General features: G+C 37.3%; 2 protein-coding genes across 4 annotated transcripts in view; one reads left to right on the top strand and one right to left on the bottom strand.

Moving 5' to 3' along the window:
* LOC101849718 (zinc finger FYVE domain-containing protein 26) overlaps positions 1-2,262 on the bottom strand; it is a 61,446-nt gene extending 59,184 nt beyond the window's left edge. Inside the window, exon 1 of the mRNA XM_035971834.1 lies at positions 1,920-2,262. Coding sequence (XP_035827727.1) covers positions 1,920-2,149 — 230 coding nt within the window. The 5' untranslated portion in view covers positions 2,150-2,262. The remainder of the gene's footprint in view (positions 1-1,919) is intronic.
* Positions 1-25,763, top strand: part of LOC101848992 (serine/threonine-protein kinase Nek2) — a 27,618-nt gene extending 1,855 nt beyond the window's left edge. Inside the window, exons 1-9 of one of the 3 annotated variants that reach the window (XM_005106179.3) lie at positions 2,389-2,486; positions 5,691-5,793; positions 6,517-6,734; positions 7,531-7,768; positions 9,071-9,280; positions 10,474-10,684; positions 11,454-11,508; positions 15,570-15,673; positions 23,850-25,763. In XM_005106179.3, coding sequence (XP_005106236.1) covers positions 5,698-5,793; positions 6,517-6,734; positions 7,531-7,768; positions 9,071-9,280; positions 10,474-10,684; positions 11,454-11,508; positions 15,570-15,673; positions 23,850-24,163 — 1,446 coding nt within the window. In that variant the 5' untranslated portion in view covers positions 2,389-2,486; positions 5,691-5,697 and the 3' untranslated portion in view covers positions 24,164-25,763. Of the gene's footprint in view, positions 1-2,388; positions 2,487-2,577; positions 3,475-5,690; positions 5,794-6,516; positions 6,735-7,530; positions 7,769-9,070; positions 9,281-10,473; positions 10,685-11,453; positions 11,509-15,569; positions 15,674-23,849 lie in introns of those variants that run through there. The other 2 variants (XM_005106178.3, XM_005106180.3) reach the window with 2 other exon arrangements.

The raw sequence follows: 25,763 nt of genomic DNA, 5'->3' as shown, positions 1-25,763 counted from the left end.
CTTATAGTGAACACTTTGTTGCTGTGGCGTCATCACTCATTTATTTTTTTCTCAAATAGTATGTTCCTGATGAAGCCTTATTGGCGAAACGTTGAACTGTGAAAAATATTTTTTTTTGGAAATACAACAAGGTCTTAACTGTTTTAATACCTTCTTATACAATCATGTAAAACCGGTCCAGATGACTTTAGAAAACCACGGGAGACAGAGAATATATATATATTGGAAAATGAAATACCCGTCTCCATGGCCAGTAATCATGGAGTAATGAGGATGGAAGGAAGAAAAAAAGGACAAAGGTCATATAAATGACCCTTTACAGACATAAAATGGTGCTGACAAAAGAGACTTGATTTTAACACCAACTCCATAGAACCTGGGGGAAAATGACAGAATATCACACCATGTGAATGATGGTAATCAAAGTAAGTAAGTTTTTCCGCGCTTGCAAATTCTGTGTAAGATCGTTGAGCGCCTATACAAAGTCAATGGAAATCAGAAGACTTTGAAAAGACTAGTCTCAAGAGTAAAAATAGTTAAAACTAGAAACTTTCTTAGAAAGAGGTATTTTTGGCAAGGAGGAATTATTTACGAGTGACCACTGTGAAATAGAGGGTGAGGAATAGGGTTTTAAGGCTAGGACTAGGGTTAGGTCTCTCTCTTCTTCACTGTAATTATTGGGGTGGTTGCTCATTACAGAAGTCCTTCCTTTTGGCAATGAAGATTTATCATCATGCACAACGTGAGTCCTTCCCTTGTATTCACTACAACCAAAATTTTGTAGCACATGCTGGCATTATGTTACATTAGTCACATCACGTCACATGTACTTTCATCACAGCATGTCACAAGACTTATCTAAAATCTTCATGTAGGTCTAGCCTAGCCAAGACAATTACGAATTAGCTTCATGGACATTACATGATTGTTTGTAATCAAACACACATTAGAAACAATTCTTTATCCTTGAAGTAAACCACAAAGTCTGGTACCTCACCACCAACCAGGCAGTCTCACTAACTTAACAGGACTCGCACAGGGCCAGTTAAAAAGAAGAAGATGATGCAGAGGCAGAGGAAGAACTGCCAAACCTCAGAACCATTCCCGGACCAAACCTTTTTCTCTGACTTAACCTGCCTGTCCAGCAATGGCCTCATATATTGTAAGCCAAAAGCATGTCTACAATTGAGCTGGACCATCCTTTCTACAGGTCTTCATCACGAAGAAAGGCCATGGCCATGATTGATTACATCTTTATTAAAAATTAAAAACAATGATGACATTACTTTGATTACTCATTTACTGTCATTATTGAAAGTGGCTATTCTCACCCGCCCGGAAGTTCTCGCAAGATCAACTCCTCCCCTCTTCTCTCTCTCTCTGTCTCTTTCTGAATACTGTCTATCGGTGTGGACGATCAAATTGACCATAACAAAGTTAAAATATGATGTTAAAATACAAAAGTAAATTAATTTGGTTGTCTACAAAGATGCTACGGCTATTTAACTTTTCGAATCGAGCCGAACTACGCGGGTCGCCATTTTGTTTTGCCCGGAAATTCTCGAGCTACTCCTCTCTCTCTCTCTCCACTGCCCACAGACAAAATTGTACGCTTTTAGTAGGCTACAGTTGTAATGGAACGTTTGTTCACGGCACAGAATTCTACAATTTTTCTGTTATCACAGTGTAGAATTCTGTGGTTTAGGGTGAACGCAAAAATTTGGTGAACGCGCACCGGGTGAGAATAGCCACAAGACTCGCCTGCACTATTCTCACTCCGGGTGAGAATAGAGGTGGCCGTCATTATTATTGAAATGATGAAAACACAAACAATGATGAGATAATAATCTCTTACTCAAAGAAAAATAAGTTCAATCAAATGCCAATGCAGCTGCCAAAGAGCCACAAGGCTGACCTACCTTTGAGAGAAAGGAAATTCTGAAATGTCAATCAACATTTCAATGAAGTCCACGTTGACATCAGAATGTCTCAGTTCTTTAATCAGCTTTGGGATTGCAGATTTTGCCAGCTCCCACTGTCCCAGAAAGACATGATTGCAGAAAAATTTGAACAGATCTTTTAACTTAGTTTTCTGTTCATTAACCAAGTAGGAATCCACTATTCCTGTTACTGCGCTTTTGTTGGCCATCGTTTAGAATTACGACGCTTTGCGCCAGTGAAATTTTTCACCTACGATAGAAAAGCATCTTACAATATAACAATGCTCAATGTTTGTCAACATATCTGGAGGTCGCCATTTTAGATATCACGTGCCCAAACTCCCTCTTCCTCAAATAAACTTTCCACCAATCAACAAATACTTAATAGGATCATGGAGAATCCAGATGGTCCAATGAAAAGTTCTGATACATCAAGCGCGAATTTCGAAGATGGCTGATTTGTGAGTTGTGTCAAAGTTGCTCTGGTCAATGTGTAAATCAGTTATAATGCACCATACTTTAAAAAAAGAATACTTGTCAGTATAAGTAAGTAAAAGCATTTTATTCTTACCGTTTTAATCATGCATATTGTATGTCTTTGTCGATTTCTTCTATAATGACATGTTGCAACATGTTTCCTTCACGTTACTACAGACGCCCCCCAGCCCCAGGAGTTATGCGCCTTGCGCCCTTTCATTAGGCTATGCATGTAGATCAAGGCCTATATTTTGATTTTGATTGAGTCATAGATGCCCAGCTAGATCGAGATCGAGATCTAGAGTCTAGGTCTAGCACCGAGCGATAATATTGAGTTAATTAGGCTGACAGTTTCATGAAAATACATTTTTTGCCCGTCTGAAAGCTGCAGGTCATTTGCATGGCTGTGGCTTTAGTACTTTAGTAGTTGGAAATCTAGATCTGTATGATGTTAGTGAATGTTATGATTCTTTGATGAGATTTATCAGTGAAGCTGAGCAGCTTGATTTCTCCCGATTCTACAGCTTTTAGTAGCAATGGAGTGTGGTGCTGGCTCAGGCTGTTATTTTATTGTAGTTACCCTCCGTTAGGCCTAGAGATCTATAACCTTCATAGATCTAATGATTCTGGTACTTCAGCAAGGCCACATTAATTAGTCTACACTACACGAGTTACAGTTTTTTATAGTGTTTCGCTCTGTTGTGTGCCATGTCATTCTGGAAGTGCCTCAGTTAAAATAGAAGCGTAGAAGACTACATCTAAATCTAGATCTAGAATCTAAATCAGGTAGGACTCAAAAAATGGAGAATGAGTCTTTAACTTCAAATTCAAGTGCCCCAAAGGCAAAGGTTTCAAAGGATATTTTAGTAGAACCTACTAATGGTTTCATCACACCACCGCCACCGGTGCAGCATTCAAGCAAAGATCTTTCGTCCTATCAATATAATGTGAATGATGAGCTGCGTAATAATCGACCTTTGAAGAAAGTTGTGCCACCTCATGTGTGTGGGCAGAAGAAAGAGGGAAATGAGACCGAATCAGAAGGCATAGTGAAAACGTGAGTGAAAGTGTCTGCCATGTAAATCTATAATCTATTGTTATTATGACTACTTTAAGTGTATACAAAATGAGAGCTTTTCATTTTCAGCCCTGTGTACGAAGAGATGCTTTCATAAGTCACAGCACTAGGTCTAGATAGCAATTGTAATGTCACCGAAGCCATTCTCATCATCCATAGAGATTCCTGTTGATCTTGATCAATGACCATTTCCTTTGTGTGTATTCTGTTCACTCTACATCCTACAGACTTGGCAGACGCATTGTTATGTTTGTTTGTTTTGGTAAGTGTTTTACGGCACCTAGCCAACTGCATGAGGTCATATATGAGCGCGCAGGACACATTAAACATTTTCAGTTTGTAGGAAATTTTGATTTTTGCTGGGGTGGCGGCCGAAGCCTTCTTTTATAGATTTTAGACCACCAAGGGATCTTTAATATATATGTGCGCAACTTGCACACGGGACCTCCGAGATTTTTCTCCCTTGTCAGAAAAGGCTAGGTGTGGATCTTTTTTACCAGAAAATCAGGGGTGTGGCTAATAGACAGTAAGAAGGAGCCAAGGAGTAGCAGTAGAAGGCTGTAGAGGAGGGGGCAAAGGAGGTGAGGGGGTGGGGGCAGCAAATGGAGAGGAAAACAAACGACAGGACATTGCTAGAGAGCAAGAAAGGAGGTAAAAGGAGATAATTTTTCTGTCACTTCCAGGATTTGAACCCGCAACCTTTGAATGAGAGGCGAACACCTTAACCTAACCTCTAGGCCACGAGAGCTCCCGAGAGCATTGTTTAGTTACAAGATATTAATAATAGGATATCAAATAGGTAAAGACCCTACAATCCTCTTCTTGTCTGGTATAAAAATGCTGAAAAACTTAAAAGCTAGATCTATGAGTTCTTCAAAATCAAGCAGAAAAGTTGAAAATAAAATGAAATAAATCTGAGCATCATGTAAGTGTGACGCCTATTCTTCTCATTGTACTGCATCTCCTGCCAGGAAAACAAAAGAATGATACAAAACTGCTGTTTTCTATTTTATAAAAATATCGTGAGATAGAAGGATATATTGATAATATTGCACCCAATATTATCATAAATATCTATTTTTTAAATTAAAAACAAATCGGTGTGCCCCCAATATTGATTGTTCCAAGAAACATCTGAGGCACAAATTTATTCATTAATGTATACACTTGTTGTACGATGTTATGTTAATATTTTCAAGTGTATGACCTTGCTGTCAAACTGTAAATTTTGAGTTATGAAATGAGTGAATGAGCAAGCCCAAGAATAGTTGAATGAAGTGAGTGTGAAGAGAGAGAGAAAGAGATCAAATGGGTGAAAATTTGAAATGCATGAGATTGTGTGTGTGAGGGAGGGAGGGAGAGTGAGATAGAGAATGAAATTGTATTTTACATTTTTATTATATAACCATTGTAACAGTAACTGTACTAGCCATTCTAAATTCTATTTTGACCTTTGGTGAATTTTTACTTGAATTCCACATCTTTTAGTACTTATTATCGTTGCCAGGCTCACTGTTTGACTTTTTTTTTTTCATAGAATTATATAATGATTATATGAATTATCGGCAAGCTGTTCTAATGTACAATGTAAAAGTACCATAAGCCCAGAGAGTATTCAAACGAATTTAAGATGGAGAATAAAAAATGTTTCATTCTCTTAACTATTATGTCTTTTTATTTTGCTAATATTTCAATATTTAGAATTTGAATTTCAACAAAATATTTATGACCACATGCGATGGGTACAACAAATTTAGAAACTAAAAAAAAAATCTTTCAAAATCTTGAGCTTTGTACGCATCTGAACAGATTGCAGATTGTTGGCTATTGCCAAAAAGGTATTGGGACCATTAATAACTTTTGATCAATTTACATGAATCGTTGTCCATATATACATATGTATGCACGCCAAATCTGTGCATGATATAGTCATCAAATGCTAGAGCAAGTAGTGAAACAGCTTTTGAGATATTTGATGGGTGTATGTTGTTGAAATATTAAGTGACCCTGAGTTTATCACTTATTTAATTTAATATCTAGGTTGGAAAAGAATGTTGCATTACCTTAAATGAGTCATAGAGGCTAACAGTTGTTTCAATAAATTTTTTTCTTCTCTTTTTTCCTAATAGTTGCCTGTTATTGTTATATGTGGTAATACAAATCATTTTCATTATTCCTCTTTTCTTTTCATTCAGCCCAAGAATGACGTCTACTCTGGATGATTTCGAGGTTCTCTCTACCATTGGAACAGGGTCATACGGTACCTGTAAAAAGATCAAGAGGAAAAAAGATGGAAAAGTACGCTTGGTTACAGTGTATTGTGTATTCTCTCATCAACATTTGCTTTGAGCTTTTATTCTATAACATGAAATACTATAATTCGTTTCTCTGTTTTCTTGATTAACTTGTTTCAGACTACGAGATCATGGCGCATGAACTTATTGACATCATGTTTTCTAGATTTGCTAAGCTGAGATGCTTGCAACTTGTAAAGTAAAAAGTTAAACTATTCCGTTCCACGAATCATTCTCACAAAGCTGCTTTGCCCAGTATCATTTCTTCATTCTACCTATTTTATTCTGTTTGTACTCCCACAGACATCATATATTTTTGGTGCCAGTTGTCCAATCGACCACTGTCCACTGCTATTTTTTAGGCGGTTTAGTGTAGCATTAGTCCTCCTTGATTGACCATGGTAACGACAATGCTGGAAGACTTTTAGACCAAATGCAGTGGCTTTACACTATTGTGTGTGGGTGGGTGAATTAATTCATTTTTGCTTTGTTGCTTGGATCAAAGAATTTTGCAGTGGTAAAGATTATGGTTGACAAGTTAGTCGGGATACAGCATGTGATACCCACCCGTTGGTCCCAAGCCTGTCTAAACTGGTAGATCTTCAACTAAACCTGTTGTCACATTGGTCTAGTGGAAGACAGTATATCATTTGAATGAGAAATGAACATGGTCCGTTAATGTATCAGTATAGTATGCATTCAGTTCTTGTATTTTTACATCTCCCAGGTTATGGTGTGGAAGGAGATGGAATATGGTTCTATGTCCGAGTCGGAGAAGCAAATGTTAGTGTCTGAGGTAAATCTACTACGAGAACTGAGACACCAGCACATTGTTCGCTACTTTGACAGGATTATTGACCGCACAAGATCCATCATCTATATTATCATGGAATACTGCCAGGGCGGGGACCTCTCTTCTATCATCGCTCGCAACAGGAAAGAAGGGTAAGGACAGTCACCTTTTGATAGCATTCATAGGTAGAAAGGTTTTGATAGTAACTGGTTTGAGTTTAAATGGAAGGCATGCACTCACCTTTGATTAGAATATGTTTCGGCTACTTTGTTGGTCCGATGATTTTTTTTGCTCCTTTATAAAAAAAATTTAAGTGTTTAGTCCAGTTGTCTTGCTTTTTTAAAATGTATATCAGAGCAGTAATTGTTTTGTTGAATTTGTTCTCTTTAATAGCTCATTTTCAAAGCTTATGAGTATACAGTATGAATAGATTTGTCGCAGATCAAAGGAGAAAAGACTTGGCATGTGATTTTAGGTTTAGACAGGGGAATTTCGCTTTATATCTTGACAGATAAAAGCAAAAATACTCTTTATAATCATGTCGATGGCTTGCATAAAACTGACAACAGAGTGGCATCTGTGATGTTATGATAGCTCTTGACTTCTGTATACAGAAAAGATGTTTCAAATTCCTGAGTGTGGGAGTAATTGTATCAAGTATCTACATCTATCTACTGGGATGTTGTATCCTTCTCAGTCCAGATTGGACTCAAAGCAGTTTGTGTCCTAAATAGTCTAAATTGCATTGGTGGGGCGTAAAACATTAACAATTAAAATAATGAAACAATTGCTTAAAGTTAAAAAGTGTTTATTGTCTTTTTAACTGGAGCTTATATCATAATGGTTTTGATGTTGTTTCAGAAAATCAGTTGAATTGAATGTATGCCTTATCTTTTGCAAATGTAATCGTATTTTGCTTAAAATCGTGTTTCTAAAATTCTATTTCAGATCTTTCATCCCTGAAGAATTTGCTTGGAAAATTTTGATTCAGACAACATGGGCCCTGAAAGAGTGCCATCGTCGGAAAAATGGGAAAGCGGTTCTTCATCGAGATCTGAAGCCTGCAAATGTCTTTCTTGATGCAGAGTCTAATGTGAAACTTGGAGATTTTGGTTTGGCCAGGGTTTTACATCACGAGAGCAGCTTTGCACAGACTTATGTGGGCACTCCATACTATATGTCACCCGTGAGTGTGATAAACTTTTTCATGAGAAGTCAATGCCTGTCCATTCTTATTTGACTCTAGCGACTGCCTATTCATGGTTTTATTGCGTTTCCAAAATGTTTCTGTAGGCCCAAGATTTCTCTTGAATACGTATTGGAAAGTGTCTTGAGACAGATTTCTGTCTTTTGGCACTCAACAAAAACAAAAGAAATCTCTTTCCCTAAAGCTGTATGTTGGGAGGATTAACAAGGCTCAATACATCCACTTTTGGTGGCAAGTGAAACTACTATCCACATAAGCCTTAACTTTAAAATGTCTTGTGTAGGGGATGTGATCTTTGTGTGTATTGGATCAACCTTTGTAACAAGTGACTTTGAATGCTCTTTTTAAGTCTGTTGTGGTGACACCAAGTCAGGTCTTTATTCAAGCGTGTGGTAACAACAGATACAGACAGTGCTCAGACCAAGGTTTAAATATATATCTTTACTGACATTGGCGTTATACCTGTGGAGATATTTGGCCATGATCAAAAAAATATAATCTGTGACTGCAGTACGAGATTGCAAAATCATTTTATTCTATTTTTGGCAGCAAAGGAACTCCTTTTACTTATACCACCACCTTTGTTATAGCACAATCATACTTTTCCCAATGTTGGTGGTATAGCAAAGTGTTTTCATGACTCTTTAAAAGTTCATCCAGGAAAGTCGTGTTTTGGAAATGTTTTCTTCAGGTTTACTATACACTGGCCTCACATAGGTACGGAAAATGACCTCATATCTTTCAATTTTTTCTATTCTTTGACTTTAAATCTGTCTCAATAAAGTAAAATTGATCTTTTCTTTCTGTCTTGAAATCAGTACTAGTGGAATCAGGCGCTTGTCATTTTTTGGGCATGTGGAATTATTGGTATCATCTTAAAGCTCGCTCTGGTTGGATAAAAAATACCCAGCTGTCTTGAATAAAAGTAAAAATGTTTGTAATTGAAGGAGGCGGTGGTCACCTGGTTTCAGAGGTAAAATATGCAAGAACTTTAAATCAGTAGCCCAATTTTGGTGATTCCAATAGATTAGGTGTCCTTGGAAACGGAAAATTTACATTTTCTGTGCCTTTAATCAACTTTTTTTTCGTAAAGGTCTGTACTGAAATGTGTTTTTAAATGGACATAAACAGTGTTGAGGCAAAAAAACTAAAATTCTATAAAAACTGCCAATCCCGAGAAGTAATGTCAATATCTTAGATTTCTTAATTTTGACGAGCGCCTGATTTCACCATGATGCCTCACATATTGTTTGTTTTTATTTTGATTGTTTTGACACTCAGGAACTTGTGAACAACTTGTCATACAACGAGAAATCTGATGTATGGTCACTTGGCTGTATGCTGTATGAACTGTGTGCCTTGGTACCACCCTTCACTGCCTCCAACCAAAGTGAACTGAACCGCAAGATCAGAGTTGGAGAATTTTCTCGTCTTCCTATTCAATACTCTCTAGAACTCGACCTCATCATTCGTAAGATGATCCAAGTAGAGGTAAGGTTTAACCTCAGATAGCAAAATTAAGAATCTTCATGGTCATGAAGTTTATAGAGAGAGGCCTCATCTTTCTTAGAAATACATTTTCTTAGCTAAAAGTATAGTTCAATATTCATAAAAGAGTATCATGAGTTACTGCTGAGCTTTTGCACTTCTGCCTGCTGCTATGTGACAATATATTACTTGTCATTTTTTCTAATGTTTTACTGTTCTGTACATGGGGGCTAAGAATTGCCGATGGTGCCAGAAGAATGTATCCTTTCAGGTCTTGTACTTCATTTTTTGCACTGGAGAAAATGGACACCTCCAGTCTGTGGGAGAGCCACTGGGAAAAACAGAAAAACAATAAACTATATGTTATAAAACCCAAACTAGAACAGCGAAATCCTTCGGACCTCTCCAGAAGAGACGAAGTCATTTTTACTCGATTGCGCATCGGACACACGGCCCTGACCCACAAATACTTCCTACAGGGAGATGAGAAGCCGTTCTGTGTCGGATGCGACACAGATTTTACTTTGGAGAGATCCGAAGGAAATATTATAAATGCAAGAAATTGCAAGACATTTTTTCCGTCGTTGTTCCCAGCAGAATATTAAATTTTGTGAAGGCCATTGGCCTTTATGGCAAATTGTAAAGTGAAACAATATTGTTAAAAAAATTTTATTGTTATTTATAAGAGTTGTTTTAAATCGCAAATATATTTACACTGAATTTTAGTATTTTAGCATTTTAAAGTCTAATTGTCGACAAACCGTGCAGTGAACTGTTGCGAATGCTACCAACTTGTGTTTCGCGTGCTCATATAACCTTATGCAGTTGCGAGCGCCGTAAAACCCTGTACTTAACAAACAACAGAAAATGGACGGTGAACTATTTAATTTAGTAAGGTTATTCCGATTTCAGGCTCCTGTCATTGCTTGTGCTTCTTCAATAAAGTTATTTCCCCTTAACACTGTAGAGTTCGAAGAATGAATCATTAAATACCACTGGAGAGTTAGTGTGTAGTCTCTTTTATTTTTAGTGTAAAGATTAATTATCAAGGTAAACGTTAAGGTGACAAATTTCTTCCCATGTGTGTTTGCATATTCTATAATTTAAAAAAACAAAACTTCCTTGCAGCAGTGCAATCTTTCAGAATATCAGTCTTGATATACAAATTTCTCATTTCGTGTATTTACTGTGACTAGGTCGTGCGGCGACCGAGCATCGATTCCATTCTAGCAGATCCGATCGTGCAGTGCAAGCAGGAAACCTTGGAGAGAAGAATGAGTGCTGTCCCGTTGTGCGGTGATTTAGCCAGTGATCAGTCTGGTGGATCTGATCAAGACCTTGCCAACAAACAGGAAGAGCTTCAGGCCAAAATGAGACAGCTGGAACTAAAAGAAAAGGAACTCGAGAGTAAGATCTTTGTAAAAGTTAAAGACTTATATACCATAATCCTTTTTATTCTTTTGAACTTTAAAGCCATCCCAAATTTCTCAAAAGTGTCCCTGCAACGGGAATTTGAGAGGACATTTAAGGCTATTACACCAAAACCAGAAGCTCAGTAGGTCATTCACAACTACTATATCATTGCCCAGTAGCGTAGAAAGACTTGGTTTCAGCCTGTTTGTGGGTCGGGTTTGATGGATGGTCATACTGCACTTCTAAAGGACGAACAACCACTTCAGGAGTGAAAACAACACCCTTGTTTGTATGTGCATAGACATAGATGGTATTCTTTAAAAAAGCTTTCATGCATCATTTATCGAAGAGATGAGACTGAATAAGCACTTTATTTTAAAAATGTTCTTTCTTTTGTTCTTAATTTTTCTTTCCTCAACCATCTCGTCAAATTCTCCACCTACAAACTGATTTATTACTATCTATTAGGGCTTTTTATGAATTAGATTGCTGTGCAAAAACCTAAATTGTATGCATTAAAATGAACAAATTATCCAAATTCATACAAACCAGGTTAAGACAGGAATGTAACAAAATGGTTGTGACAGGCTGACACATTTGTCTTGAATCCCTCTGAGGACTTCGAAGTTTAAACTTTGATTTCATTTTTGAGATGGCTTATTCATTGTATTTTATTAGAAAGTACTGTTGTTTGTAATAACTTTTGGTACATGCTGTATTGTATCTTCGGCAATCATTAACTTCCATTTTACTTTCTCCACAGGTCGCGAAAAAAGTGTTGCTTTGAGGGAAAAACTTGCTGAAGAAAAAATGAAAAAGTATGTACTAGTTCATCTTTTTGACTGTTTTATTTGTTGTGTGAGATTAAGTTTCTTGGTATGGTCATGTGGTTGAGGAAGATTTGGACTTGGGACGCTGGTATTATACCTGCAGTGCTTCCACTCTTCCGTATTTTTACGGAAATCCGTTTATTCTGCTAGTTCCATATTTGTTCCTCCATCATTATCAACTCCCTCTGTAAAAATCTGTGACAGCATAGACAACCGGAATTCCATAGCAAAAGATCCGTACTCGCCTTTGTATCGTCTTGTATAAGTTACGGATATTTACGGTAATTTTCTCGGCAATAATTTATGTTATAGAAACCTGCCAGATTGCGCATTTCCTGCCATCGGCCATTATTCCGCTATGCCCCTTGCATTCATTGCGGGTTAGTCAGCAGTACTTTTGTTACCTGCAGATTGATCAAAATCTGGCAAACTTTTTGTGCCACTTTCCTCCTTTCTAGGCTATCATTCCGTCATTCCGTCTATCTTCGGATTGTTGCTGCGACTGGAAAATCGACATGTTGCTCAAGTATATTAACTTGTGATCTTAGACAGAAAATTACTGTCAGAAAGAAACTTTTTTTGCAAATTTATTGTCTAGATCTAGAGAAATTATCAGTGCGAAGATTCTACGGCAGGGGAACACGATAAGGGCCGCGATGAAAGAAATTTGTGCTAAAACTACTAAAATCAAGAATAATTCGAAGTGGTGTTCCGAGGTTGTGACATGCGACATTCAGACGTGAAAATTGAGGAAAATTAGGGTATACACTGGGTAACTGTATTGTGAAGGTACATATCTATTCAGTATTCCCTGGTTTGCCTTCTATCAATGATGCGATGACAAATTGAATTTAAATTATAGTAGCCATGGAAGGGAACCTGCTTTTAAACATTGCCAGCAATGGAAAGATAGACCTGTGTTGGTGCCAACAACCCGTACTACCTATTTTTTCACCAAGATTTTGTCTTGTTTGATTTCTTCACCAACATAGATCTATCTATCCCCAGACCCCCAGCAGAATTTTCCTTACTTTTCTGCTTCAGCTGGTGGAAGCACTGTATCTGATCTGAATAAACTTGTTTGAGTTGGTCTGGATTTGTCAATGATTAATTGAGCAGATAGGAGAGGGTTTCTAGATTTACATTGGTTTGGGTTTTTTCATGTGTGCACAAACAGTCCTTACATATTTTGCATATGTGGTCTTTAAATATTTAGATGTGTAAAGGAGAGAAGCTTATAAATTTGATTGTCATGCAGTTTTTATTACTATATCTCAGGTCAGATAATACAGTAGAACATGACTATAGCGGCGCCCGCTACAACGAGACCATCCCTACAGCGGGACCTTACCGCAATCCCCGCTTTTTTTTTCCTATGTAAACTCAATTACCTGTGCTCGGGGCTAGCGGGGCAAGGAAAGGCCTGAACTTGGATACAGTGGGAGAGATCAAGCAAGGTCTAGCTGGGAGGAAGGGGCTTGCTGGTGGGTGGCTGTAGGCGGGTTCCAAACAGGCAGTCAGCGGTGCGACGCTGTGATTGGCCAGTCCAGTGATGAGTGAGGTGGGACAGGCGGCAAAGAGAGATGGTGCGGAGAGACGCATTACGTAAGCCACTCCAAAAGTGATGTGCCGTAGCTTAGTCGCTCAGTGCGAGAGCGTGTACAGTCGAACCTGTGTAAGACGGAATCGCAAGGGAGCCAGAAAAAAATTCCGTCTTAGACAGGGGAATTTAGGGGGAGATGGAGGGGGGGGTTCAAAGGCCCAGCCGGTGGGATGAAGGATCACTTGTCCGATCGGCAAGCAATGATAAAAAATTCAGACAAATTCAATTGCTATCCTGTCTGATAATAACAGGCGTCAGTCTTACTTATCCAATTACCACTAGTGCTTGCCTTTCATAGGACCACTGTTTGACCTATTAAAAACAGAAACATTTGAACATCTTTGCTTCCACCCTTAGCCCCACCCACCAATGCCACCCCTTACTGCCATCTTTGTAACACCGATTCAAGGAACTCTTTTCTCGGCTGGATATACAATAAGGGCGGCAGGCATTGGTCAATCTAAGTTCACACCTCTGGCTTCTGACTACCTAGGACAGTTTCCGAAGTGGCTCGCTACTCGAGCACTCTCACGGGCAGTCGTGAGATTTCACACCCACACTACATTGACCATCTGGATCGATAAGGGCTCACATGATGGGGTAACATCTACCCACAAATAATTGCACCCCTACTACCCTTCCTCGCCCAGCGGCATGGCTATAGCGTTAACTCATTCGCTACATATTATTTTCGGCTTGTGGGCAAATTTTTTTGGGAAAGGCGAAATGAGATGATGACTAGTGCGCAGTTCAAAGGTCTTTCGGGCCACAAATTCAAATAAATATTAACATATTATGCACCGAAATTTTCAGTATGATTTGTAGAATACATGTGTAACGTTTGTTTGTGTATTTTTGAACTTTGGTTCCTGTTAGAGGCGATTATGCAACACAAGTTTTCTTGGATGCAAATAAAATTTGAAAATAAGAAATTAATCATCTTCGGTGGAACTCAGAAAATATGCTTGCACCTCGTCAAATGATACATCAAAAAATCATAAATGAATATAGAACTGGAAAATAGTGAACAGTTTGTAGTTATTTATATACATTCCATAAAATTTGCACATTTGAATCATGACATCCGATATTGAAAAAAAAAAGCAAAAATTCCATAATCTTGAAAAATGGACAAGATACATTCGCAAACAGAAAAAACACTCCTGCCGTATATGGAATTATTCAGAATTGTATTTGGAATAAACCTACACATGTCTTGAGTGGTACTTTTTGTGTAATTTCACAAAAAATAGTGATTTTTGGGAGAAAAAAATAATTTCACAGTTTAGATCTAGATCTTGCACTGAAAAATATTGATTTCTCAATAACAGTGCAATGGCAATTTGAGCCCAATTGTATCAATATTCTAAAGAAGAGTCCTAGATTTCTTTAATGTGCAAAATAATGATATATTTTGTTGTGTAAAAGTAGTAAGACTGGTGTCTGGGCTATAATTTGAACATCGCGATAAAACAAAGTCGCATAAACTTTGAAATCTTGTTTCAAAACTGAATGAAAACTTCCGATTTTCGGTGGAAACGCTTGACCCGAAAGTCAACATTATATTATGACCTTTATTTTAACATGGATATGTGGATTGGAATAGAATCTAAACTAAAATTGAAGATCGGTTCTCGAGCTGCCGGGGGCGGCTTAGCGTACTGACGGCACTTTAGCTGCGCCACCCCCCGCGGCTCGGCGTAGCGAATGAGTTAAGTTTAGAGTTAGAGCCAGTGGAATCAAAACCAAACTTGCGAGTTTTGTTTCAAATCAGGGCTGAGCGGGCAAAGCATTTTCCGTCTTAGACAGGTAAAACCCTCGGAAGGAAGCGGATTTTTCTTTCCGTTTCCGCGTTGGACAGGTTTCCGTTTTATACAGGTAATTAAAGAGGAATATATCAAGGGGGGAGCGGGGAGTTTCCGTTAAGACAGGTTTCTGTTAAGGCAGGTTCGACTGTATATGCCATAGCCCTAGCCCTAGACTAGGCCAAAAAGTAAAAGAAGAGGAGAGCGTGTAGTGTGATTCCTGATTCATTGAATTGCGATTGTTGATGCTCAAGCATACACACGCATTCACTTCACCAGTTCTACTGTAGGCCTACCGGTACAATAGACAGCACAAGCAACAAGACAGGAAAATATGGCTTCCGACAAAGACAAAAGGAAATGCTTCTCACTCGAATTAAGGCCGAGATAATCAACGAAGTTGGCAAGAAAAGGAAGACTAATCTAAAGCGCAAATTGTATTGATATAATATGGAAGGGAGGTGATCATGTGGATTTTTAGAACAATTTCGATAATTCCCTTTTGCATTCCTATAGCGGCAACTCGCCAACAGCGGGATTTTCCTCTGGAACCATAGGTCCCTCATTTTTATAGCCGTGAAATACTGTACTCAGCTTTGATTTATTACTTCTTGTTCACTCAATTTTATCTGCCTGAACAGAGCTCTGGAACTTCTAGACCAGTACCGGCGTGGAGACACCAGCTCTACTACTGCGACACCTGTTGCCACTCCGAGGTCCATCATCCCTTGGTCACCATCACAAGGTAGGACGCTGGGGAACAATGTAGACAGGCCTGCTGTGTGTGTGAATCCTCTCCTACAAGCTCCTATAGGCAGAGTGATTCCCATCCCCTCGCCACAAACAAACAATAAATGTGTCAGGTTAAAGTTAATGACAGAGCATAGAGTCTGAGTCCTGCTTTGTTTATTTTCAATTTTTGATTATTCGTTTACTGTCAGTGATTTTTTTTTTGGGGGGGGGGGTGTTTTGGTGACATTACAATTCACTGATTGCTTAATGTAGGATCAAGTAACGAATATATTTTCTCTAAATGTCATTGTCATTATTAGATATATGAATGCTCAAAGGCTACATTCTCACAGATCCAGGATCTGGACAATAAAGGTGTATCTTATCTTATCTTATCACTTGACATGATAACTTTATTAATTTAAGGGTTTTCTCTTCTGTTTATCGGTCTTTCTTATATCAAAACCATGATCTCGCTGTTCATACCCTTTGCAAGTGTGATATTCTCTGTTTTCCCATAAACTTTTTGTACTTCTCAAGGTCTGATGTGATGTGCTGTGTGATATGCTTTCTGTGTTTCACCTTAATGTTCTTCTTTCAAGTAATCGCTTGAATGAAGTATGTCTTTGTATTGTAAAGTGCCATTTATTATCTGGCTGGTGGAGATTTCATTCATGTATCTTATGACTGATTAGTTGTTCACGCTTTGCTTCCTGTCTGCAATCCACATCACCCACGCATCTAAATATCTATTACTTGGAATATAGAACCGGAACCAAGTGTTAAGAGAAAGACCAATAAAATTCCTTTGTAATGTAGTGTTGGGATAAAACATAGCCATTATACAAAAAAGTTAAGTATGCCTACATGTTAAATGTAACTATAGTTCCTTTTTTCCAGACCAAAAAGTTTTCATTGATGACAGTTGTAGTCAAGATTTTATTCTCAGCTTTTTGTGAAGAAAGCTCTGTCCAAGTTTCTGTGTTTTCTTGATTAGATTGTTGGGTTCTTTGACCCCCGTATTCGAAGTCAAGAAATAATCATATGATCTGATTGATAATTAATGAACATGAACTCTGAATGTATTGCAATTCTTATGATTTTGGTGATAAATTACATCTCATTAGCGTGCTTGCTATTTGAGCATTTTAAGCTAAACGGAAAACATGGTTATTGTTAAAAAAGCCCGGCAATCCTGCAGATTTCAGTTTAATCAGATTCCACGATAATTTTTCATTCCTGGGAATGTGTTTTTGGTTGAAGTTTTTTAGGTTGTCTCATATCCATTCCTGGGTTGTTTGTTTAGGCCTACTTTCTGGTTACAAAAAAAAAAGAACATAAAATGAACATTGTCCTAAGCATAGGTTATCTTTGTTGTACTCTCTGAGAGAAGTTACTTTTTTCTTCTATTTGCTGATGTTGCACTGAAAAATATCCAGCTTTCATTTGAACGTTTGTAAAGCTTTCCAAATTTTTTTGTAAGGAGAGGGTAATTTGGGTTGGGGGGGGGGGGAATCAACTTTGATTTGAATTTAGTGGTGTGCTGGCCTTACTGTTTCTTTCAGTAAATGTTATATAAGAGTCTTTCCTCTCCCCCCCCATTCTCTGCTGCACCCTTTTGTTATTTGCTGAGTTGAGGTGTTTAGTTCTCAGAGACTATGCATTATCAATTATAAGGTATAATTTGTCCTCTCCATTATTATATCTGTAATGTACTTAAAATAAATTATATTGCTTTACCGTCGTCTGGTATAGGGGTTAAGCATTTTATCATCATAGGCAAGAGACCCAGGTGGATTATCAAGAAGGAAGATTTCTCGAGTATCTCAATCTTTCTGCAGGGAAATTGTATCCCTCTCAGCCCACACAGGCAGGATGGAAGCTCACCTACTAAATTATCTAAATTATGTTGACGGAGGCCTAACAAAGCTATGTTGGGGGTTTTTTTAATTGATATTGCTCAGATCTACCTAAAGATTGTACTTATTTGTGTAGTCTCTGAAGACACTTTGATGATGTCAATGTTTAGTAGATGATACCTTCAGTTTTTTTCTTCATGAAGGGCTTTTTGACAAAATGTTCAATATCTGAAATGTGAACAACTTTTAAAAGTTGATTATTTTATTCACCCTCTGTATGCTGCTTTTGCTGAAGACAAAATTGAAATGGAGCTGTTTAAAATAATTGGTGATGTGCGTCAAAATATTTTAAAGCAATAAAGTAGAAGCTCACTGTGTTTTAAGACAGGAACCCCCCCTCCACCAGGAATTCAATTATTGGAGTTGGAGATGACCCATTTTGTCACAAAGTCCTTCCTCTACATGCATGGTGCTTTTACGCTCGTCTGTAGCAGTGATCTCATTAGTTAATTACTTAAATACTTTGCTTGCATTGTGTGGACTCGTATACTCTTTGCTTTCAGTTTTCATTTTCTGCCTGACTTCACAATCAGATTTCTCTGCTGTGATCACATAGTACTGTTTCACTATTCACACTGTAGTATTTTAGCTTGTCCTTCAACTTTATTATAAAAATAGGAGTCGCCTTAAAATAAATGTAGCTACTCAAAAAAACGGTGGTTAACCAAAAGAAAATACAGTCCTTTATTTTTTAATTATTTTTTTTAATGTAAACAATTTTTGTAAACTGAAGATAACCCAGTAGTCCCGCACATTTCAGTTTAAGCGGACTCTAATAGTCGTTTCGTAATCTTATCTCAATCTTGTCATTACTTTACTTTACTTTATCCGTCCTCTTGTACCTCTAGGGCGTCGAGGGGAGAAAGAGCTTCCTGTCTCTAGCAAGTTTGATGGCCTGGCTGGGTGGGATATTGAATGGTCTAAATCTTGTCATTATGTGTGATTAATATGAAAGGGGGGAAAAGTGCAAATATATTGAATAGTGACGACAAAAAGAAATTTCAGCTTTCACAACTGTACTCTTCCTTTTGATTTATATGTTTATTAAACCTTCCTGTTTGCACAAAGGTAACGTTGTTTATGCCTTTTAGCTTTTTTTTGTCTTGAAATGGGAATTATTACGAGACTTATAAATTTTCAGAAAAGCTTACCAAAAGAAATCTAAAATCTTTCTTTTCGGAGAATTTAGAATAACAGTCAGCTTTCATCATGCATCTCAATACATGTATCATTGTTTCTGATTAATTTGTTCACCTGTATTGCCTGTGCTTTGATTTTTTTGTACACAATCACATTGCCAGTATTTTGGTAAAGTTGTAGTGATTAATGTTTGATGATATATTTAAATTAAAAACTGCTGTGAAAAATGTGTTTTCTTATGTTTCTACAGGAAACAATAAAGTTTTCAGAAATATGAAATTGTAAATTATTCATTCAAGTTACTGCATGCCCTGATTTTACGCTTTATTTTAAGATTTAAACGAATTCCCGTCTTTATTAATAGATTTCTGTTTATCTAGACACAGTTATTCTCAATGCTACAAAAGTTATATTAGAGTCAGGATATAATGTGGGAACTGAATTTGTTTGTGCCTTGCTTAAAAAAAGTCCAAGTATGTTGTATGATCTTAGTTGATGATTGTTGGGCAACAAGAAAATGTTACTGTTTGTGAATGTGGAAATATAGAAACCAACAGACCCTGATCTATACTTTAAATGAAAACAAGCTAAAAAAGTTGTTGTTATCTAAACACACTTGTCGTTAGTCAGATGGAGACATGCTTCACATAGGTAGTTAGTTGGTACTCTAGTATTGTTTGCTCTTTTTCTAACTTTTCCCTCCTTGTTTCTCCTTCTTTCCTGTTATAATGTTACTCTCTAGTGATGAGTGCTCTAATATTCGGCACTTATACAAGCTATTTGTGTTGGTTGCAAGTACCGTACGGCAATACTTACTAAAACTAATAATCATGCTGGACAAAAATTTTTGTAATTAACAATGAATTACAAGGTAGCCTATCAGTATTCTCCCAAAAGGTCGACTTTGGGCCTGTGGTAATGTGGCTTCTTTGTGGACTGTCATAGCTGCGAAAACTGAACTTTCTTTTTTTCACATTGTAGTCCTTTCACATGCCTATAAAATCTCAACCGGGGTCGGAGGTTAAGTTCTTCGTCACAGCACCATGAAGATGTAAGTTTGATTCCTACATTGGAAAGTTTTTTGTTTTAGTAACTCCATCTGTCTTCTGATATGCTGTTTTCCATTTAGCGTGGGTGGGACCTGCCATGCAGAGTGAAAGAGCCCAGCTTCTAAATGATCTAACTTGTTAAGATGAGGACGTGAAACATTAACAATGTAATTGTTCGTATAGAATTCATCAAATGCTGTTGCCTCACAATTGTTTTGTTTGATTTCTATGTGTTCATTGCTCTGCGTATGTTGCATTATGCACCTTTTTGTTTGTGTTGTGGCATGCTTTGATTTTTATTTTGATTTATTACATCCAACACCATTGTAATCCACACAGTACAGTACAGTGCTTTGTCATGTACATGCATAAGGTGGACAAATTTCACCTTTGAGTGTTGGCAAATTAAATACATGTATATATATCTTTCACCTTCAGGATATTGGTCTCACTGATGTTACAACTGCTCAGTACATGAAAACACTTTTTAAATTGTGGATATGACTCTTTATTTTTTGTTTAAAAAAAAAAAAAGACTGGGATGTCACAGTAGAGCCCCTTCAGTTCTTGCTTCTTTAAAAACTTAACCATGTTAAAGAGAGGTTTTAGTTGTTAAATGTGTACGTTAGTTCCATACTATACAATACTGCTGGTCTTATTGTGGCAATTTAAGTGAAAAGAGTATGGATTTGAAGAAAAAGTGCCAAAAGATTTTTTTTTCAAAGAATTGAATTCAAAGGCCGGACAGTTTCCCATCTTAATGGTAGGGAATAAAAGCACTTGTCTCAAAAGAGAATAGCAGGTCAAAATGCTATAAACCATAGTTCTAATTGTTTTAAAATTAAAATCAAATATTTTTTTACCAGCTATGTTCAATTCATCTGAAACACCCCAGGAGGGGTGTGTAATGGTAAAATAAACCAGCATATCAAATCTATCCTTGTTTGAAAACTGCTCTCTTCACATAAGTGTAAGAGGTTGTGGATTTGTATGGCTTTTTCTTTCAACTTTCTGCCCTTTCTTTTACCTCCTCCTGTGTGTGAGTTATTAGAGAGAAATATTTGAAAAATGAAGTTCCACCTCCAAAGTGGCTGATCTGAAGTCAAAATATACTCAATTCATGACTTTCTCTTCTTCTTCGGGTGTCAGGTCAGGAGCAATAATTGACAATCATGGTACTCCATTCCTTCCTATTGTCTGTTTGATAATCATCTCGGTTTTTCTCTTTATGTTATTCATTGCAAAGTTGCTCGGGCCATCTGTGTATGTTGTTCTTTGTCGTCCTCTGTTTTTCTTTTGACACCGCAGCAGTTTTTCTAGTCCATTTGACATACGTGGCCAAAGAATTGTCCTTCTGATGGTTCTGATTATAATGGATATTTCACATCCTACCATTTGGAGCACCTCTCTGTTTGTTTTCCTCTCTGTCCATGAGATTTTGAGTATTCTCCTTTTAGATAGCCTACCTCATTTCAGCAGCCTCCAGTCTTCTCTCTGTGTCTTTGTTTAGAGTCCAGCTTTCGCCTCCGTACAAATGAACTTACCATACATGATACGCTTTCAAGGTTCTTATTTTTGTGTTCACCATTATGTTTCTATTTGAGAGGGTAGGTTCCATCTTGCTGAAAGTTTCTATAGATATTGCAATCTTCTTTTTTATCTTTGTTTTGCTTTTTGCATCTGGTGTATTTGTGCAACCAAGCTGTTGACTTGTTTGTTTGTTTTTTCTTACATGTGCTGTTCTATACTGGGACACCAGCACTTTTTTATATATATCACCATGCATTCCATTTTCTAGGCGTTCAGTGGTAGGCCCTTTTCTTCACTTGTCTCTGTCTCTCAGAATCTCTTGGAGCTTAGACTCAGTCAGCTAAGGGGGCTCTCGTGGCCTAGAAGTTAAGGTGTTTGCCTCTCATTCAAAGGTCCCGGGTTCGAATCCAGGTAGTGACTGAAAAATTTTCTTCTCTAAATTTGTCTCCTTTTACCTCATGTCCTGCTAGCAATGTTCTGTCGTCTGCTTTCGTTTCCTCTTTCTGCCCCCACTCCCTCATCTCCTTTGCCACCCTCCTCTGGGCTCCTGATTCTTTCTACAGCCTTTCTACTGCTACTCCTTGGCTTCTTCTTACTGCTGTCTTTCAGCCACACCCCTGATCTTCTGGTAGGAAAGATCTACACCTAGCCTTCTCGGAGAAGGGCGAAAAATCTCGGAGGGCCCGTGTGCAAGTTGCGCACGTTAAAGATCCCTTGGTGGTCTAAAATCGATAAAAGTAGGCTTCAGCCGCCACCCGGGCAAAATTCAAAATTTCCTACCAACTGAAAAAATGTAATGTGTCCCGCGCGCTCATATGACCTTATGCAGTTGCGAGCGCCGTAAAACACTTACAAAAACAAAACAAACAAAGAGTCAGCTATCAAGACTGTATCATCTGCGCACCGCTGGTTGTTAATATTGTGGTCGCCTACCTTGACTCCTTTTAAATTGCTGATGTTAAACAGTATCATTTCGCTGTATAAATGAAAAAGATCTGGAGACAGGACACATCCTTGTCATACTCCTCTGAGGATTGATCTGTATTCACTGAGCTCTTTGTCAACCTTGATTGCTATCTGTTGTTCCCAATAAAGGTTTCTCAGGATTGCTAGGCCTTTGGCTTCATTACATTTCTTTTTCACTTGTTGGTCCATTGCTTAGTATTTCTTTTCAACATTTTTGTCTTTTCTTCTTTCCTCCATAAGATCGAGCATCTCTGGAGTTATCCATTTTTTGTGCTCTTTCCATTTGGTGACAGGTACGTGTGGATCGGTTGCTTTTTGAAGACTTTCCCTCATTTTTTGCCATTTTTCTTCTTCATTTGTTAATCTAGAAGTTCAAGTTCCTCAAACTTGCTGTTTGCCTCAACAGCATAATATTTCGTCTTCATTTTTTTATCAGTGCACAGAAGGTCTAGCTGTAATTTTGGTGGGTTTTTTGTTCTTCTTTAGTTTCTTTAGTTTGACTTTCATTCTTGCCACAACTGGTATGTGATCACTTCCACAATTCATGACTACCCTTTTGAAATAACAAAAATACTGTGTGTTATGAACAGCTTTTGTTGCATATAATAGTGACACATGTATTTCAATTACATATCACTTTTTCCTTTTTTTTTTTTTTTCTTTCACATGCCATGCCTTCAATTTGACTTGTTGCTAAAGGGTATATATGGTCGCTTTTAAAGACAAGCGGGCTAACCCAGATTTCGGGGGTTTCCAGAAATCTTGACCTACACAAAAAATGCCCTACCTGTAGGAAAAGTTTGGTTTCATTGGTGTGTATTATTTTAATGTCAAAAGTACGTTTTTTTGCATTGAAATGCAGATTTTCTGTTTTTTTGTTTGAGTCTCATAATTTCTGTTTTTTTGTTTGAGTCTCATAATTTCTGTTTAAGTACTCACACAGTGCATGGATACTGCTTTCACCCTTCAACTCATTCATTTTTTCACAGCTCAGTTGTACCCCTCTAACGCAAAAAGTCTTGACTCGTAGACTATTTATCACGATAATTTATGATCACAGATCTTTTGAGACTTCATAGTCATTAATTTATGTACATTGAAGATATTATATATATATATGTGTGTGTGTGTCATGCCTATTAATTAATGCTCGGTATTCAGAGATATTTTAGGATTATAGAATAAACTGTTTTTGTTGGGGTTTTAAAATCAGGAATCCCTGACATTTCTGTTTAGGAATTTAATGTACATGACATGTTATAGTTCACTAACTTTCATCAAGTAAAAGGGGGTTTTGCCACTAAGTGGCCAGGGCTGCTTTTTTTTTTTTAGGTTTGTCTTCTTTTTGCTTTTTTTTTTGGCATGACATAACCATTATTTCATAGCAATATATGAAATTTATTTTCATGCAATTTTACAAATTTTCCTCAGAACTGTTTGGGCGTAGGGGTTATTTCAAAGAAACAGGTGCTGACATGTAATTCTCAAAAGTCATACGTGGACTCTACTGTATTTGTATGTTCATGTAGACCAACTCCCTGCTCATCTTATCAAAGGCCTTTTGTTTTTCTCGTTTCTCCTTCAGAAGACTGCAGCTTCGGCTCCCCCCACTCTTGCTTATCCAAAGGTAGAGATCCAGAGTCGCCGAAAAAGCATGTCACATTCCACGACTACTTGAATGGGAAGGAAAACCTTCGACAGAGATCATCACCATACTCAGGCTTGACGCTGAATGCTTATACAGGCCTGTACACAGGGAGAGAGGAAACATATACCCGTGACCTCTTGAGGAGAGATGAAGTCAGAGATCGATTGTTTTCAGCCAAAGACAGAACCAGTCTTGGAAGCAGGGATATAGATTCAAGGTTTACGTCAAAGAATTTGCTATATTTTAGGTGAATACGCAGAATGTGCATGATGAAATTTTCACCAATGATCCACTGGTGTATAGATCGAGATTATTTTTTTCTAGAACCCAACAAAGATGCGAAAAAGTTTTCATGTTGATCTCATTACTATTGTGAACTTTTGTGATCACTGGAGACGTGTTGAAAGGGTAAAGTTCTTTATTTTACTGACACTAATACAATACTCAATTAAGAGATAAAAGAATGGCTCCCTTTTCCTCAGGGGAGGGCAAGAGTTTTCCCAAAATTAAAAAAAAATTATGGCACACTGAATGGCTAACGAGTACTAGGTATAGAGCTAGGTATTTATATATTATATTTTTTTAAATCGTATCTTGGCTCTAAAAGACTAACCCAAACCCTTTAGCAGATTTTAACATTTTGCTTTTCTTACCTTGATTAGTTGTTTCAAGAGTGACACTGGGAGACTTATAACATATAATGTTGTTAATTCAAGAAGAGCAGCAATTCAGGAGATGATGATTGCATAAACACTGCCTTTACGAGTACATCCAAGCTTGGGCATGCCAAGCATCACTGCCCAGAATTACAACCATGATTTATTTTATTTCATAAAACTCGCCCCCTCATCTCATTTCTTTTCTTAGTAAACCAGCAGTTAGTTACTTTTTCTACCTATTTCAATTGTTTTGGTTTTACCTCTTATTGTATTAACATTCATGACTTTTTTGTTTAACAAGAATTTTTAGTATTTCCAGGATTGTGCATAGCATAACATATCAAAGATAAAAGGAAAAATTGCTTATAGGTATCTTTTATTCTGTAAAATTCCAAACGAGGGAATAATAGCCTATTAACATAGATGTTAGCCTTAAAAACAAGGGGAATCTCAATACACATGTTCTCTAAACAGTGCTATAATACAAAATTCTATGCATTGAGGTCCAGACATTATTACTATTACATCATATTTGACAGAGCCCATCCCCCGCTACAGGTTTGACATTTCATTGAATGCTTAAGTTATACTATACATGATGTCTGTAGTACTCATCATTTTGGACTCGTAAAACACCAGGCTTTTTGTTTCTTTTGTTGTATTTGATACCCTTATATTGTGATGCTTATTTATTGATTACTATACAGCTGAAGGATTTTACTCAAAAATATACTAGAACTTTCTTTGTGATATAAAAAATGTAATGGTTTAGTGCCATTGTTATTACATGTTGGCCTTCTTTTAGTTCTAAAATAATGTTTCATTTTTCTTTGATGACATACAACCTGATGTGCTATAATCTACAACCCAGTTGTCTGTGTTTGTTCATCAGCGTAGCATGAAAGATAAAATGGCTATGACACAGTGAAGTGCTCAATGTAGATAAAATAAAGTGTCAATTTCCATTTCATTTTATTTCTTGGATTACCATGATCCCAAAATAGTTCTATATGTATTGATAACAAATCTGCCATTTTTGGTTTTTATAAAATATTGTTATTGATGAATATCTTGATGTTTTAAAGAATTTTCTTTTTCAACTTCAAATAGAGACTGTTTTTCATTACCTATATGGTCACTTTTAAGGACAAAGGGGCTAACCCAGATTTCAGGGATTTCCAAAAATCTTGAC

The sequence above is a fragment of the Aplysia californica genome, unplaced genomic scaffold (genome assembly GCF_000002075.1).
Source record: "Aplysia californica isolate F4 #8 unplaced genomic scaffold, AplCal3.0 scaffold00518, whole genome shotgun sequence".
Taxonomy (NCBI): domain Eukaryota; kingdom Metazoa; phylum Mollusca; class Gastropoda; order Aplysiida; family Aplysiidae; genus Aplysia; species Aplysia californica.
The sequence above is the reverse complement of the archived record's forward strand: the minus strand, read 5'-3'. Positions and strand labels throughout refer to the sequence as shown.